General features: G+C 37.6%; 1 protein-coding gene across 2 annotated transcripts in view; it reads right to left on the bottom strand.

Moving 5' to 3' along the window:
* The window catches only part of POU6F2 (POU class 6 homeobox 2), a 462,677-nt gene that overhangs the window by 108,574 nt on the left and 336,055 nt on the right, over window positions 1–18,048 (bottom strand). For both annotated transcript variants that reach the window (XM_011376695.1, XM_011376696.1), the window contains exon 6: window positions 6,434–6,789. In XM_011376695.1, coding sequence (XP_011374997.1) covers window positions 6,434–6,789 — 356 coding nt within the window. The remainder of the gene's footprint in view (window positions 1–6,433; window positions 6,790–18,048) is intronic.

Below are 18,048 nucleotides of genomic sequence, written 5' to 3'. Positions count from 1 at the left end.
TTCAAGTTCAACTAAAAAGTGGAATCTAAGATCTAGCTGAAGTTCACAGTGGACAGAATGCCAGTAACTTTGGAGAATATTTGCTAACTAAATCATTTACACAGTTGGTAGCCAAAGTGGAGTAGGGTAAGGTGAGTGAGGTATTCATCTGGGGCACAAAATTCGAGTATGCCCCAAAACACAGTAATCAAGATACATAACATCTAATATAATATTTTTAAAAATCAAAATGAATACAAGAAATTTATGATCAACGAAATCAGTATTACTGATTCTTTTGCCTCAGACTCCTATGTGGCTCAATATTGTTACTAATCCTATATTTAAAATTTTGACAATTAGTTCATCATGGATTTTGGCATTCTTTTTTTATTTTTAAAAATATTGCATAAAAATATTATCTATCATGATTACTTCATTTCTGGGTACACTTTGAATTTTGTATCTAAGATGACTGCCTCACTTGCCTCACTTTAGTCTTGGTCCAGGCTGGGAGAATTCTACACAGTGTTTCAGCCTTGTGTAGGTGTGAAGATGTCTGAGTTCTATTGGAATTTACAATGACCACAAAGGAGTTATACAAATATGCCTGCAAAAGGAAGCAGAATATGCTACCCCCAAATGTACCACTTTGGCATGAGAACTTTTTGAGCTGAAGGCAATTGAAGAGGAGCAGATACAAGAAAAGCTCTCTGCCATCCCATTTACATAAAAGCAGAACACTAGTTTGCACAGGTATCCCATCTCCCTTCCCTACCAGGAAAGACAGAAATTAATTACTGGAGACAACTCTAGGTCTTTATCAGCCCAGAGATGGCACTAGAGGAATCTATAAACAAATCTTGCTAAAACAAGCTCTTATCTACTATAAATTTTCCCATATATTTGACTTCCCACAATTTGCCACCCCTAGAATATCATAGTCCTTTTCCTTTGTCTTATCATTTCTCTAAAAATGTATTGTCCTTTTATCAAGCTGCTACATAAGCTGAAGTTCTAACTGCCCGCTTTGAGTTACTCATCCCATGTGTATGCATGTGTTAAATAACTTCTGTTTATTTTCCTGTGGTGAATATGTCTTTTGTTAGTCTAATTTACAGGGCCCCCGTCTGAGAACAGAGGATGAGTAGAGGAAAAAGATGGTCCCCCTAAACCTGTGTAGGTCACCCAACACAGTTTTAAGGGTTTGTAACATAAAACTCTAAAGAGAATGGAAGACATGCTAGAAAGTATTTAATTTTACTCTTTTCCTTTACATATGAAAAAATTTTGAGCTGCAAACTTTTGACTAATATCATGTTCAATTGATTAAGGCAAACTATTGGGAAGAGAAGGGGTTGGCTCAGGACACTGGGCCTTTTTCTATAAGAAGAAACCGTGACTAGACACCATTTACTTTAAAAAGGGTGAAAGTCGTGTAGGTCTAGGTCTAACTACTCCTCAAGGGTTTGGTCTCTTTGTTTTAAAAAGTGATCACTTACCACCCTCTCCATCACTCATCTACTTTGGAACTTAGTACTGAAAGTTTGCCAGTGGGAAAATGTCCCAAATGAGATCAGGTGGCTGTGCCTACTGCATAGCAGAGGTAGAAATCTGGATACAGTTTTACCCTTGGATGCCTGAGTGGTAACAAGACCTTTACATTAGCAAATGCACATGGTCAGGAACAATTTTATGCTATCTCTTGAGCAACTTCACCTCTGAGGAGGTAACCATGCCCCTAATTCCTCATACAAACACAGATAGCTTCCTCTCCCCTAATTGCTTCCACTGAGCCATCTCTCCCTCTGTTATTTATTAAAATGTGCAATACAACAAGAAAAGAAAAAGATTATCCTGCTTCCTGCCATGTAAGACAGTATGCAGAAGGCCAAGGTTAAATGTAGCATTTGGTTTCTTAAGCTTCTCTAATACATAGGTGTGGAAAAACAATCTGGGACCAGAGCTTACTGCGGTGACTTTCTGAGGATAAAAACTTGACTTTAATTTGGACTCTGTGGTTAAGATAAAATCTGCTTCTGCTATCATTATCCCACTTATGTTTGTCCTCACTCTCTTTCTACTCTGCCACCCAGCTGAGTGGGAAGAAATTAACCTGACCTTGAAGAAGATTCACAAAATGTTCAAGACCATCAGGTTTTCAGTAGACAATAAAATTCTAGAGGCCTGCTAACATTCAGATTATAGACTCATAGGCCTGAAAGGGATTTTAAGAATCAGATAGCCCACACATTTAACAGATGAAGAAAACAAAATCCAATGAATCAATGCAACTTGTTCAAACTTGGGAGCCAGTTGGAAGCAGGATCAGAACTAGAATGAGGCCTCAAGTTCTCCCTTCCCACGGCACCATGATGAGGCACCAACTATGCCCAGCTCAGCTTCAGATCACTCATGAAGAAACATGAACACGTAAGGGCTTTTACACATGTTTGGAATTTTTCTAGTGCAAATGAAAACTCCTAAAGAATTTCTCAAGGGTTATAGAAAGGAAGTATTTATGTCACCACTGTTATGCTAATGGAGTTGTTATCCAGATTAAGATTATATTTTGAAATTAAAATTGCACTTTCTTTTTTCTACTCAGGATTGATTAGGCCATATCTTTCCCCACAAAAGTTAGTTGCTTCCATTTATATTTCTGGTCTGCTCCTACCCACCACACTATATTTTTAGTTTTAGATCCCAGCACAGCCTGTAGTCAGTGGACTACAGCAAAAATAGAGTATGGATTTGTGAATATCCTGGAAGCCAAAGGTTAAATTCAGCTCACAAAGGCATTTTGTTTGTTTCACACACTGTTATCAAAATTTGACTTTGAGTTTTATACCCAAATCTGCTTTACTTACTTATACTGACTGCCTGGCCCCTGCAGATCTTTGTGTTTATGATCCGTGTTTGGAACTTCTCTCCAAACATGAATGGGTGGGCAAGTCTTGAGTTTCAATGGGGAATCTAAAGACATATCATCTTCTGGTCTCCACTCTGGACCACCAGCCCTCCTATTACCCTGAGAAATCAAAATCAGTGAATGAAGTTATTCCCTTATCTGGCCTTCTCTGAAGTGTAATACTTTAGACTCACAACTGTCATGAAACAACAATCTGGTTTTGTAGATGCAGTTTGTTTCATGGAATCGAATTAAAGAGTAAAAAAAATTATATTAAATATTATAGAAAACCTGACAAGAACTATTTGAAGAATTTTAGTCTAGAGTATTACTACCTGCTAGCATTATTAATTTTTTTATTTCGAAAGATGACCTCACCTAAATACAACTACACAAGCTGCTTTCATTTACTATTTTTCTGAAGACATGACAACATCTGTATGCTTTCAGAAATAATTATCTTTCAAAGTTTTTTTTAACAAAAATTCTGGCTTACCTTGACAATCTAAGTTGCATAGTTCTAAACTAATAGCTGTCAGATTTTGAATAATGAAAAAGATTAAGCCCACATGCAAATAAAATCTTTTAAATTGAATTTAAACTGTCATATATTAATTTAGTTGATCTTATTCCCTTAATAATCTTTAAACAAAAAACACTTTATTCTAGTTCATAAAAAATATTACCTTTGAGAGTTAAATATCTTTGCAGTTCCTTTTAACTTTCTTTTAAAAACATTTGAACATCCCCAAAGAAGTTATGGTTCATATTCACAATGGAATATTATTCAGCCATAAAAAAAATGAAATCTTACCATTTGCAATGACATGGATAGACCTAGAGGTTATTATACTGAAGGAAATAAGTCAGAGAAAGATAAATACCATATGATTTCACTTATATGCAGAATCTAAGGAACAAAAAAGAACAAACTAATCAAAAATAGACTCACAAATATAGAGGACAATCTGGTAATGGCCAGACGGGAGGGGCGTTGGGGGATTGGGAGAAGAGGTGAAGGGTTAAAGAAGTACAAATTAGTAGCTGATAGATGGGGATGGAGAGCATAGCATAGGGAATGCAGTTAGCATTAGTATATGGCTAGGTGGAGAGCCAGAGGAGAGAAAGAGCAATTAGGGGATTGTTTTGTAAACCATATAAATGTCTAACCAATGTACTGTATACTTGAAGCTAACAATAAAATTAAAAAAAAGTTCAAACATTCCATGTTCACAAACTCAAAGGCCCTTCAGCTAGTGTAGGAAAAACATATTTCAAAACCATGTAATTCTTTATTTCCTTTACACATGCCTGTAGTAAAAGGAAAGAAATCCTTTTATTCTTACTGATATTGATCTATTCAAAATTAGTTCTTTTTCCACTTGGTAATATTTTTAGAAGTTTTACCAAATCGCTTCTTTGGTAGTCATCCACTAGATCCACAGAAGCTAGAGTATTATCTTGCTAGTGGTGTATTTATTAAGTTTATAAATTAAAACTCCAACAGTAAAAAATTAGAATATTTTTTCAGGGATTTAAAGAAAGACTTGTGGCTCTGAGTCCTCATTGCTGCAAAAACAAAACAAAACAAAACGAAACAAAACAAAACAAAACAAAACAAAATAGCCCCTGGATTTCCATGGGAAACCATGAAGTAAACTTTTGGAAATTCTCCTAATAGAATTTATTTCCATAAGGCTCAGTGGTCACCTCATCTAAAGTCCTGTCAACAGCCATTCAAATGGGTTGTCTACACTTGGCTTTCACTGGCCGATAGAGATTTATAAGATGTTGACAGTGTTCAGAGAAGGGTGATGTCCACAGAGCTTAAATCTTTCACTCGACTGTGAGGACTACTGGACTATATTCAACAACTGGAGACAGAGTTATGATATCTTATTCCTTAGAGTAGGATGAGTTTTTCTTTGGTGATTTCACTATTTTGATGGCTTGGAAAGAAGAAGTATTTAATCATATAGTGTACAGGCACATTGAATTTTACTGCTCTTAAAAAGCATTAAAGTCATTCTTTGGGATAATAGAGCTAAATTCCAAATGTTGAAAACACTAGGATTGCTATAATCATGCATCTTGTAAATTTGATTATATTTACTTTCTCTGTAGATGTCAAGTGTACAACGAAGACCTTTCAAGCATGTGTTCATTTCAGTTCTATGTCAAAAGAATTATGTCATCTCATACTTGTGAGATTTAAAAAAAATATGTCTTCAGACCCAACTAAGGAAAATGTTCAAATTGAAAATAGCCATCACATGACCCAAGTGCCAGAGAAAACACAATTATTCATCTCATTCAAATGTTTTCATTTCGAGGAAAACTTTAGGCCAACACTGAGAATCTAAGTTTATAGAGAAAAAGTTATGGGACAGCAAACAAAGTCAGTTCTAAAATACTAAGTCTCTAATCTACTTGCTTTTCTGTCTGTGTACCAATTTATTGTGACTTTGTATACTTTGCTATTTTGGACCTAAGGATTTGATAGCTATTGTTATCCTAAGGTAGAGAAGGGTTGCATGCCCCACCATCAAGAAGAGAGGAAAGCTGGCATTCGAAGTGAGTGTGTATGCTGCTTAATCTGTTGGACTTTATTGCTGCACCACAAATGTACTAAATTATCTGAAATATCACTGGGGAAAACATTATCTAAGTTTAAAACTGAGCTATTAATTTCTGGATCTAATATGTTGACATCACAGTCATTATGTTTTGAAGCTAATTTATTTTAAAGACCTCTAAGTAAAGAATGGTTTCTTGAACTATCAAGTTACATATTCCTGAATGCTTCTAACCATTGCTCCTCAATGATAGTAGATTAAAGATGAACTCTCACACTTAGCCTGAAATATCCATTTTGGATACCCTCAGCCTCATAGTAATAAAGTAAGTATCCAGAAGCTTTATTATTATTTCTAATTTTTTAATAATCTTTATAATGCATATTTGTTGAGGCTCTCAGCATGAATTTAGATTACCCGTTAGTCCATGGAGTGATGGTTGGAATCTGGGACATAAGACTGGGGCTAAATTTCTTTACCCTACTAACCCCAGAGAGTCTTTAGAAAAATAGAAACAAAAGAGCACAAAGTACTTAAGGTAAGACACTGTTGTATTCATAATATAGAGAAATAACCACTATGCCTCATGTACAGGAGATGCAGTTCTCCATGGGGCTACAAAACTGTGCTAGTAATAATTTTAATTGGATGCTATCTTTGCTGCCTTCAAAAAGTATCATAAAATGGAATTATTACAGGCTACAAGTGCACTTACAGTGCTGGCCTCTCACAAGAGGAAACAGATAACATTTATTCTTTGGAGGGCAACATCAATGGGCTTCTATTTGTTTCGTTCACATGCATCCCCAGTTGCCTGCTATTTGCTTCCTTTTTCTTATGTCTAAGATATCAATTTGAATTAGATGCACAGAACTGGATGCTAAGTTTTGATGGCCCTCTGCCTTTGGGGATGGCACAACCCTATGGAAAGTTCCTCTGTGCTCATGGGCCAGGGTGGGGAGCATACCTGCAGAGGGTTGGGTGGTGTGAGCGGCGATGAAAGGCCACGTCCTGGAGATTGACTGGGTTTTTGAGGGGGACTTGAACTCTGCTGAGTTGGAGATGACTGGTTCTGGTTGTGAGGGTAGGGATGGGATTGAGGCTGCTGTGTCTGCGATGGTGGAGCTGGCAGCTGCTGGGAGGCGGGTGGTGGCTGCTGGGGCACGGCAGGATGGGGCTGCTGCTGCTGGGACTGCAGGGGCACCTGCGGGGCTGGCTGCGCATGCTGGCTGCTTGGCGGTGGAGGAGGAGGTGGCGGCTGCTGCTGCTGAAGCTGCTGGAGCTGCTGGAGCTGCTGTAGTTGGGAGTTCAGGGATGAGGTAGCTACAGGAAAGAAAGGGAACATGGAGGTGAAACAAACATCTTGCTGTGTTTTCGGCAGCTTGTCCTTTGTGAGCTGAGAAGGCTGTCCTTTAGAAAACGTTTACCCTCTCACCCTGAATCTCTTTGGTACTTAAGAGGGTTGTGAGACACTGGGAGAAAAAGAGTCACTTCTTGGGAAAATTTTAAAATTTAAGGAGGACAAGAATGTAACACATCAATGCATTACTTTGAAAGGTACTGAGCAGTCCCAGCCAAAGGGGTGCATTAGAAACGGAGGTCATGTTTAAGTATTTTCTCTCTCTCTTCCTTTTCACACTGATTGGGAAATACTTATATTTGATTTGATTTAGATTTTTAAAGTTCAACCAGTTTAATTCTTTTGGTAAATGCTCGACTGGAGTTGAGAATAGAAAACTAGATAGTTTGTAATCTTCTTTTCATCATCAATACCATTAATTGTGTCATTTTCACTTGCTACTTCAGACTTCTGCCAATTTGCTTAGACATGTTAGTTTCAAGTTTCTAATTTTTTTGTAATTTAAAGATAATACATGCTTCTCAGTTTTGCAAGGTCAAAAGTCTGAGTCTGAAATTTTTTACCTGCTGATCAGAGGCAGAGACACTCAAACTGGAAAGATTATACTAGGTGACTGTAAACCGTACACTGTGGTGACTAGACACATTAGCACCTCAAGGATACCTAAGGAACTGAGAGGATGAAATCATCTTTAAAAATTTTCTTATTATGTGCAAAATAAGAGTTGATGGGACAAACTGTCTTAACACTGAGCACACTAAATTGTTCTAGTACTGAACAATTTCTTTAGCAGTAAGACAGTTAGTTTGGCCGAGGCATGATCTAGAGAAAATTACTGCTATAAGTTTACTTTCTTCTTTGCCTGAATCTCAGTCTAAAAGCTTTCCAACAAGCCTGCAAATAAATATAAGGATCAATGTTAAACCCCTGGGCCTGTGCTACAATGTTTTCCTACTCTTCCCCTACCTAGAATTTGTCAAGATTTCCAAAGGTAAAACCCAACTCCTGTTTGCAACATTAAACTAGTCCCTATTTTTAAAAAGTGCTCCTTAAAAAAATTTCATGGTTCTATAAGTGACATACCATATACCTTCATGCAACACATATGTTCTTGAGAAATGTGTGTATGCTGACTCATAGATCAAGAACAGTTAGAGAACTTTCTCTGTAAGGAAATCAATCAGAGACTATTTTTGTAAAGTTAAGAATTATTTTGTAATTTATATTTTGTAATAAATATGTACTGTTTAAAAAGGAGACATAGTCCTGCTTCAAGGAGCTTATAGTCTATTTGTGGAGATAAGATTAACTCATAAGAAATGATCAAGTTTGGGGACGATTTACAGAATCCTACTAATGATAGATGCTTGATACATATTGGTTAATTGACTAAATGATCAACAGTGTGAAAAGGGACCAAAAAGGCCAGAAAGATTATTGTGGCCTAGAGAGGCCAAGGTGACATTCATGGAGGATGCGGAATGAGAGCAGAGGGTTCAAGAGAGTGAGGTTCATACCTCAAAAGGAAGGAAGGGAGGATATTCTGGGCTAGAGAAATACCCAGAAGTCAGTATGGCTCAGGTTATATTTTTGAAGGACAATGTGGAGAATGAACTTCCTGGAAGAGAGGCTTTGGGGAGTTTCGAATGACTTTAGACCTTACAGAAGGTAAGAAACCTATCTTGTGAAAGTGGTGGGAAGATGGATCACTCGAAATTAACTGCTGGTATAAGTCAGATTTCGAAGATGGTATCAGGTGTGCTTAAAGCGAGGCATGGCTTTGGTGGTGAAATGATAGCTTGATAGTTCCCAGGGACACCAAATACCTATTCTGTGCTCTTAGGTACAATGAAGGGCTTCCATGCTGGACCAGCTGGGATGGCAAGTCCTCACTGGGTCAATGAATTACTCTAGGTCTTCTCAAGCACAGTCTGGTGTGTGTCCTGCCCTCATGTAAATCCTGAGTGCTCTGGGGTTCTAGAGATAGTGATGGTGTGCATAGAGAGGGCTGGAAAACACCCAGTCATGGGAACTCTCTGAACTTTCTGCTGAATTTTGCTGTAAACCTAAAGCTGCTCTAAAAAAAAAAAAAAAAAAAAAAATTCTATATAATAAAAGTACCCAGTCATTCCATTTATTAGAATTGTAAGAGCATGGTCTGGTTTTGGCATTCTCCCCCTTCATTCCAGCTCCTATTGTACAAAATCACATCTTATTGAAGATCTGGGAGCCCAGCTCAATTCTGACATCTAAAGATTTTCTGAAATCTTGGGGGTGGGGCTGGATCTCTCCTTTGGGTGGACTTACAGACTTAGGGAAACTGATTGCACCTGGCCTCCTGCCTGATTTAAATCATGCCTGTCCTGATTTCTTTTAGATAGGGTCACATATGTCAGTGCTTATTTTCTTGGTTGACTTATATGCCATCCTGTTTCATTTTGGTTATAAAAACATTTATCTAAATCAGCATTTAAAAACAGGAAAGACTGGGGAATATTGGCAGATAGATATTGGCAGATGGGTAGGTGCAGCGGACCCTAACCTACTAATGAGACATGATCCCAAATGTGTTTTTGTTCTTTTATGTAGGTGAGTTCACATGGCTTGGCTATTTCTTTCCCATGACCTGCAGCTTGCATTAACCTAAACTAAACCTCTGAGTTACATAAACTAATTTGGCATCTGCAAGCCAAAAATTATAGAATATAAAATATGTTTGGGTACGTTCTGGGTGCAAAGAAAAGCGTGAGGTGGTTGTGCAAAAATGTAACTCTTATCTAAAAAATACCAAAGCCCCCCCCCCACACAAAATTGAAACAAAAGTTAAAAAAAAATGCTAAAATATGGAACCTCTAAATGGCTCATTGTATAAGCATATTGAGATATGGACACAAGTTAGGAAGGTTCAAGGATGCATTGGAACTATAGGGAATGTTTGCAGATAAAATCATAATGGGGGAGTATAAAACTCTGACCCTATTCATGAAAGAGTAAAAATTTTACTTTTTTTTCTGGAATTTATATCCTTTTATGATTGTTTCCTCTATGTCTGGTTACTACACTATATAACTCAAGTGTTAAATGTAAAATTTAACTACAATAACAGTGGCTATGAAAGAAAAAGAGATGCATAGAAATTTACATTAGGGCATTTAAATTTTTTAAACTTCCAATTTTCAAAAGGAAAGAGAACAAAATTCCATGAAACTCTGAATTTCTAAGAGAAAAGAGCGCTCTATGGCAAAACCAGTGACTTGAGACTTCCTAAATAAATAATTTAATATGACAAAGGAGTAGCCAAGAATCCTGCACTTCTCCATTTGTTCAGGTTCTTTATATCAACTGTAAATAGAAAAAAAAATCTTATTTTGAATCTTTGTTAAAGATTTTCTCATGAAACTGCACACGTAAGTAGAGCCACACCACCAGAGATATCAGAATTATATTGGATGGAATTTACATAAGACTATTTCCAAGGCAGGAAAATGGAAAGTAAAAGCATAACATATACCTGTGTATGAAGAGCAAGCTTGTAAAAGATTCTGGGGAAACACAAATATGTCTTATACTTAGCAAGGTTTCTAAAACACCTTAGCACATGGAAAGCAAAATGGTGCTCAAATGCTAAAGGAAGTGTGATTCTTAGTAACACTCTCACTTTTAACACAAAATATAACATCACGCTATTATCATCACTCTGGTTGAGATCTCAATATCAGCATTTTCTTGGACTTTTCAGGTTCAGGCATATGTGGGCATGGCTGGCAAACTGGTGGTGTGGGTTTGAGAGTCTGCTGGGAGGGAGTACGAGCTATTATTCACAGCTATTACTACACACCACTGGGCATGTCTGAGTAGCTTCATAGCAATGTATTTACAGAGGGAGGAGAACCCATGTTAAGGAGAAAAAGCAGATGGGGGCTTATCACAGAAAGTTAGCAGGAGTCCTGAACAGAGCATAATGGTAATGGCTATTCAAACCCACCCTTAGCTCAGTCTGCTGGTGCAAACCTGGTCCAAGGGAAAGAGCACCAAGACAAAAAAGGCAACCTTGAAATAATGATGCTAAGTTTAGGAAGCCAGATGACAAAGGCTACATATTATATAATTCTATTTATGCGAAATATGCAGAATAGGCAATCCATAGAAATAGAAAACAGATCAGTGGCTGGGGAGAGGGAAAAATGGGGAGTAACTGCTAACAGAGGTTTCCGGTTGGGGTGATGAAAAAGTTCGAGAACTAGATAGTGGTGATAGTTGTACAACATTGTGAATGTACTTAAGGCCACCGAATTATACATTTTAAGATGGTTAAAGTGGCAAATTTTGTGCTATGTTTATTTTGCTATAATAATAACAATAAAAACAACAATAATAATAGTAATAATAATAATAATAACGGCTGTTCCTGTATATTAACACACTGGAGACTAAGCCGCATTGCCTAGGGATACCACAAAGGAAGAGAGTAATCTTCTGCTCTGCATGGCTGTGTAGTCCAGAAGATTAAGGGCAGCCTAGCAAGGACTGTGCCTGGTGAAGCAGAGGGAGACACAGGGGCAGGGCTGCTGTATGCCAAGTGGCATAGGATGGAAAACACTGTGTTCACTGAAGAGGCACAGGTCTGGCAGAGCAGAGCAAAAGGATTACTATCAGAGGACCAGGGACTCATGCCCGAGCACACGCAAGACACCAGCTCTTACTTCTAGAACTGCTGAAGAAAACTTGGAAACTGAACACTGTGTGAGCAGGCAGAGAGTAGCACTGGCAATTTGGGTTCAAAATAAGACAGTGCTTCATAGTTTGGAAAGTACTTTTATTTAATATGAATGAATTAGCTTTTCAAAATAAGCATGTGGATAGATGATATCATGGCCATCTTGGGCTCAGAAAGGTCAAGTGACCTTTCCAAGTTTACCTAGCTAGCGAGTGCTACATAAAACTCAATCTTAGATCTGCCACCTCCCAAAGCCTCTTCACACAATAGAATTACTTGTACAGATTACTCCCGAGAATTGGAACAAAGATAACTATTCACTCATACAGGGATGCCCTTCACAGCCGTGCTCTTGAGGCAGCACAGATACCTGGCTACAGAGGCCAGTTTGAAGGTGTCTGTTCAGTGATGAATTGTTCAGCTCTTGGGGAAGTGTGTACAGTTGTACCTCTCTCCTGCTGTAGGCAAAAGCATTTTTAAAGCCTGTTGGTATGAAATGTAAATGTGCATTTTGAGGATAAATATGCTAATTTAGTGTTAATCATGAGTTATAAAGAAGAGAGACATGGGGTCACAGGAAGGGAGGTAAGAGGTATGAGTGGAGGGGAGGTGAGGAAGGGTCACAATACACTTTATTCATGTCACAAGTTTGCCTGGATGGTAAGAGAATGTTTCCTTGACACTTTTACATAGAGCAGCAGCAGCACTGTGCTCAAGCTTGGTGACATTTTAAGGAAAGTAACTGACTAAGGCATCAGTTTATGTTGTCCACAGTGACATGTTGCCTCTAGAGTTGGGTGGTAGCTACAAGTTGTCTAGATGGATTCGTCTTTAATGAGGGACAGTGACTCCCAGATCAATCCCTCTCTTACAAATCACTGGGCTCATGGGCCACCAAAAATAAAAGCTATGCTCCCGGGTATAGCCTTTGCCTCCCTAACTCTGTATTTATTGTTCACTATCATTGCCCATTAAAATCTCTAGAACTAAAAATGGAATCTGGAACAACCCAGTCAAAGGAATTTGAATGATCAAAATTGGACACGTGTATACCCCGCACCCAAGGAATAGCATCTAAGGTAGCTGAAGCAAGGACACAGGTCAGAAACTCTGAATTACTGATGCCCTCACTAAGGGCACCCCTGGCCTGCACTGGTGGTCAGAAGCTTTGCAGTGTAGATGGAAAATGGTGGTTCTGGGACTTGAGATTTTAAAAAAGCATAGAAGGTGAAAGAAAGCTTTCTGGGAAATTTGCCTTATTTTTGGCAACAATGTCAAAAACAAGCAAAATCAGCTCTGCCTCAAAGATTATGATATATAACCATCACATATGTGGTCAGTTTTATCAGCTCCAGAAATATTGCCATACACATCTTCAATCTGTCATTTGCACTTAAGGCAGAGATATAAATATCTCTTGAGCTATCAAGGGAAAACAAAGAAATTTTTTTCAATTAAAAGATCTCTACAAATTTCCACATATTGCCTAAACTACCCAAGCTTCTTTTTTAGATTAGTCATTTTCACCAAATCTAGCCGCCTACTTCAAATTGTGGACTAGACTCACCTGAGGAGATTGTTAGAGAATTTTAGAGAGTAGAATAAAATCTGCATTCTAAAGAAAGAAACCATCAACAAAGCAAAGAGACAACCATCTGAATGGGAAAATATATTTGCAAGCAACAGTTCTGATGAGGGCCTAATATCCAAAATACACAAAGAACATATGCAACTCATTAACAACAAAAAACAAACAATCTAATTAAAAAATGAGCAGAGGACCTGAACAGACACTTCTCCCAAGAAGACATACAAGTGGCCAACAAACATATGAAATGATGCTCAACATCACTAGCTATTAGGGAAATGCAAATCAAAACCACAATGAGATGCCATTTCACGCCTGTTAGAATTGCTATTATTAACAGGACAAGTAATAACAAGTATTGGAGATGATGTGGAGAAAAAGGAACCCTCATACACTTCTGATAGGAATGCAAATTGGTACAGTCATTATGGAAAACAGTATGGAGGTTTCTCAAAAACTAAGAATTGATCTACCATATGATCCAGCAATCTCTCTACTCGGTATTTACCCCAAAGACTTCAAAACCCATATCCAAAAACATATATGCACACTGATGTTCATAGCAGCATTATTCATGGTGACCAGGACATGGAAGCAACTGAAGTGTGCTACAATAGATGATTGGATAAAGAGGCTGTGGTACATATATACAATGGAATATTATTCAGCCATAAGAAAAGATGAAATACTGCCATTTGCAACAACATGGATGGACCTTGACATAATCATGTTAAGCAAAATAAGCCAGACAGAAAAAGTTGAAAATCACATGATATCAGTTATATGGGGGATATAAATCTAAAAGCAACAAACAAACATGATAAAAACAACAGAGGCTCATGGACATGGACAGTATACTAGTGGTTACCAGAGGGGTAGGGAAATAGGTGGGAGATAGATGGAGTAAAAGGGGTCAAATATGTGGTAACAGAAAGAAATCTAACTATGAGCAGTGAACACACAATGCAATATATATATGTGACTTACTGTTGAATTGTACACTTGAAATATATTAGATTTCATTAACAAATGTCACCATAATAAATAAAAACATAAAAATAAAAATAAAGACACACTCCAGGGGATCAGGAGCCATTGCCACTGGGGCTCCTTGTAGCCTTGGCCTTCGACCAGAGTCATCTTGCTTATCTATCTCCATAACTTTGAGAGCTTTTTTCAAAAAATTAATCTGTCCTTTCATTAGCAAAAAAAGAAATTGAAACAAAATGATCACTGGCTGGAAAGAAAACAGACACTTGGGAATCTTCCAGCATCCTTTCACACTTTCTTTCAGATATTCAGGCAATTCACCACCTATTAGTGCCTTTGTTGACATTTGGGGGATTACTCTTGTTGGGATATTTTAAGTCTGAGACATAATGTTAGCTTTCAGTTGCCCCACTAAATAGGGAAGATGAAAAGTGAAGGACAAGTGCCCAGCTTAAAGCAAAACGAAGAAGGAGTGACATGGGCCACCCAAAGGGGAGTTGCACCTGCCCAGCAATGAGTCAGAGAGGCTGAGGACTCAGAGGTGGCAAGTCACTCCTGAATTCTCAGGAGCATTTGATGAGACCTTTCTATGGGACCATCTCCACCTGCAGAATGGCCCACAGCTAGGCCCAAACTAAGCCAAGAATTCTATTGTTGGCTCAACTATCTATCAACAGCAAGAGCACAGTAAGGCCCATTTTGGAATTTACAAATATTTAGCCATCTTATCTCTACATACTTTTTCTTAGGTAGCTGAATAGGTACTTTAGCAAAATAAGGTGGTGAACCAAGAAAGAGGAAGATTTAGTATCCAGGAAGCAGTGTATGTCACCCAGGAGAGCAATATAAAGGACACTGTGGCAACTGTGCAGTCCAGACTGCAGCATAAAGACGAGGCTCTAGATGAAATATGTTCCGAAAAAAAAAAGGGGATTCTATAGAAGTGATAAAATATTTGAACTTTCGGAAGGATTTGAGAACATGGAAAAAAAGAAAAGAACTTAGAAACTTCAAGAAAAACAAAAGCTGTCTGGAAAAGCCACAAACTAGAAATGAAGCAGCTGTTCCAAATAAGAACAAGAAGTCGTTGAGCTCCAAGAAGAAAAAATGACTGAAATCAATGCTATAGAAAAATAAGAAACTAGATGATGGTAGCCACTTCCTAAAGAAGGCATACATTTCTCCTTACAAAAAAAGAAAGAAAAAAAAGACAGGCAATAAGATATTTCAGGCAAAATAAACAATATAAGAAAAAATGCATGGTTTTATAAGAAACAATAAAAGAAGCTACCAACATGACCCAATTGTGCAATAAGATGTGGCATGATTTTGAGCACTTGATGGAATATGAAAGAATAATCTATTAGAATATTTTCTTTGTGCAGCACTAAAATCTAGACTGAGAACATCTGATCAGAACATGTTTCTTGGCTATGCAGGAAATAATAAAATAGCCATACTAAGGTTAAAAGTGCTTACTGGCTTTCGATTTTGAAATAACCTCTAAACAAGCCAGGAAAGATTTAATGAGAACACGATGGCTAACATCCTTGACAATGTAGGAATGAAAAATTGGTGAAAAAGGGAGAGGAAGTGAGGACTAGAGAACTAAGTGGGAAATCAAGAGATGCCTCCACAGCCAACATACCAAATGGGGATTTAAATATTCCATTTAAAGTTACAAAGTTAACTAAAATAGCATTGTACTTCTATTAGGAGAAGAGAGGAAGAGAAAGAGGGAGATACTGTGAGGTAAATCCTCATACACCACAGCAGGAAATGAACAGATGATGCATAAAGTTAACAAATTGAAAGACAGCAGTAAATGGAAAGTATTGAGAAATATGGAGGTAAAGCCACAAAACCTGAAACCAGAAAATGTTAAATGTGATTGCCTTGGGGAAGTAATCCTGGGGGTAGAGAGTATAGCTGAATCCTGGACATTTCTTCATAAACTCTCTATATTGAAATGATTTTCTACCATATGCATGCATTATATTGACAAATGTCTATTTTTTTTTAATAAGTTTCAAAATTTGGGCTGCATCTTATATGATAATAGCTAAATTTTATATGCCAGGCACTGTTTTATGCCCTTGACATTCATTTTCTCATCAATTCTCTCAACAACCTTACACTAAAGTCAGTTTCCTAACTTGGATTTTCCCAGATGCAGACCCTGAGCAAAGGATTTAAGTTCAAGGATTTGAGTTTACTAAGGAAGAGCTCCAGAAGACACTAGAAAGGGAATAAGGAAAACAAGATAGGAAGGGCAAGAAGCAAAGCAGGGCTGAAATTTCAGGTGAAGTCTCAGTCCATTCTCACCCAAGGGGACTCTGAAGCATGAGTTGCGACTCAGGGTTCATCGTTCTCTTCCTTCCTACACCAGTCAGGCACTGGTTCCAGGTGACTATGGGGCATAAACTCTGGTAACTTCTAGTTCTCTGCAAGGGAGAAGTGACTTTAGTGCCCAAGAATCAAAGTACAGTCTTTAAAAATTACTATCAGAGGTTACTGTACTATGTAGAAGGCCCAATAAGGTACTTAGAAACACCCGGACAAGATATACATTTCCATGGAGCTTGTCTATAATGGGTTGATCAAAGTATAATCATATCAGGTCCCTTTGACTATCTATGTATTGACAAGGATCTCTCTGTCTCTATCTCTATCTCTATCTCTATCTCTATCTCTATCTCTATCTCTATCTCTATCTCTATCTCTATCTCTCTATCTATCTCTCTCTATCTCCATCTCCATCTGTATCTATATCTATATTATCACCAAGCCAAATTAAAGAGACAGATGGTCCCCAGACTTCAAAAACTTGGTCAATTAATCATTGAATAGAATGCTGGTGATATAGGATTGAATAAAACAGAAACAGTTCTTACTTTCATAGTGCTCAGAGTTCAGTTCCACTAAAGACTTTGAACTGATGAAAATTTTAACATATTGCTAGAAAGTAACTGTCCATCAGACAGAGATTAGTTATTACTGGAAGCACAGAAAGAAGCATTACAGAAGCCAATTCTAAGTTTAAATAGTGGTCTGAGGCTATGGCCTATCTAGTCCAGGTAGAGGATACAGCCCATTGTGGAGATGTATGTGGCCATTTTTCCTTTGAATAATTAACACTCCTAGTTCTGTATTGATATTCATCTGGAAACCTTCTGCCAAGATAAGAATTTTCACAAAATTGTCCTACTACAAGCAGAGAAAGTGTCAGCCAAAGGACAATCATATTAGGTCTCCTTGACAATTATACTTCTCTTTGTAAATTAAAACAGACATTTTGGTTTCATAAATCTGTCTTTTTGGGTGTGAGTCATCACTGTGATATTCTAATCAATTTCAGGACACTAATTAGCTCCTCAGGCTGAGATCTAGACCCTGGATGGGAGCAAATTCACCTTGGGCTCCACTGATGACACCAACTGTGATGTGAACCTTCTTTTGAAAAGTTCACAATAAACTCTTGTTCCTTATAGTCTAAGAAATGTTCCCAAAGATCATTCCATAGGATGCTAGTTCACAGATATATCCCACAAAGAAAAATGTTCCATGGTCAAATAATTGGGAGACACTACATGTATTCTTTTTTTTAGAAATCCATACTGAGAATTAAAATATAAATGACTTAGAATTTCATTATTAAAGAAACCTGATTAACATTTTTCATCCAGCACTGACCAGCCTCATTTGATCTTGGAGCCCCATCATTTTGATTTTTTTTAACCCAAACTTATGCATGCATGTGAACTTGTATTGTGAGAGACCCATTTAGGAGTAACCTGAAGTTGTCTCTGTCTGTTGTAGTCAAACATGACCATTTTATAGATGAAGGAATTGTATATATATGTACACATACAATGTACATATACACAATGTATTTATATACATACACATAATGTGTATATATATATA

Source organism: Pteropus vampyrus, unplaced genomic scaffold (genome assembly GCF_000151845.1).
Source record: "Pteropus vampyrus isolate Shadow unplaced genomic scaffold, Pvam_2.0 Scaffold302, whole genome shotgun sequence".
Taxonomy (NCBI): domain Eukaryota; kingdom Metazoa; phylum Chordata; class Mammalia; order Chiroptera; family Pteropodidae; genus Pteropus; species Pteropus vampyrus.
Note: the sequence above shows the minus strand (reverse complement) of the source record. Positions and strands in the feature narration are given on the sequence as shown.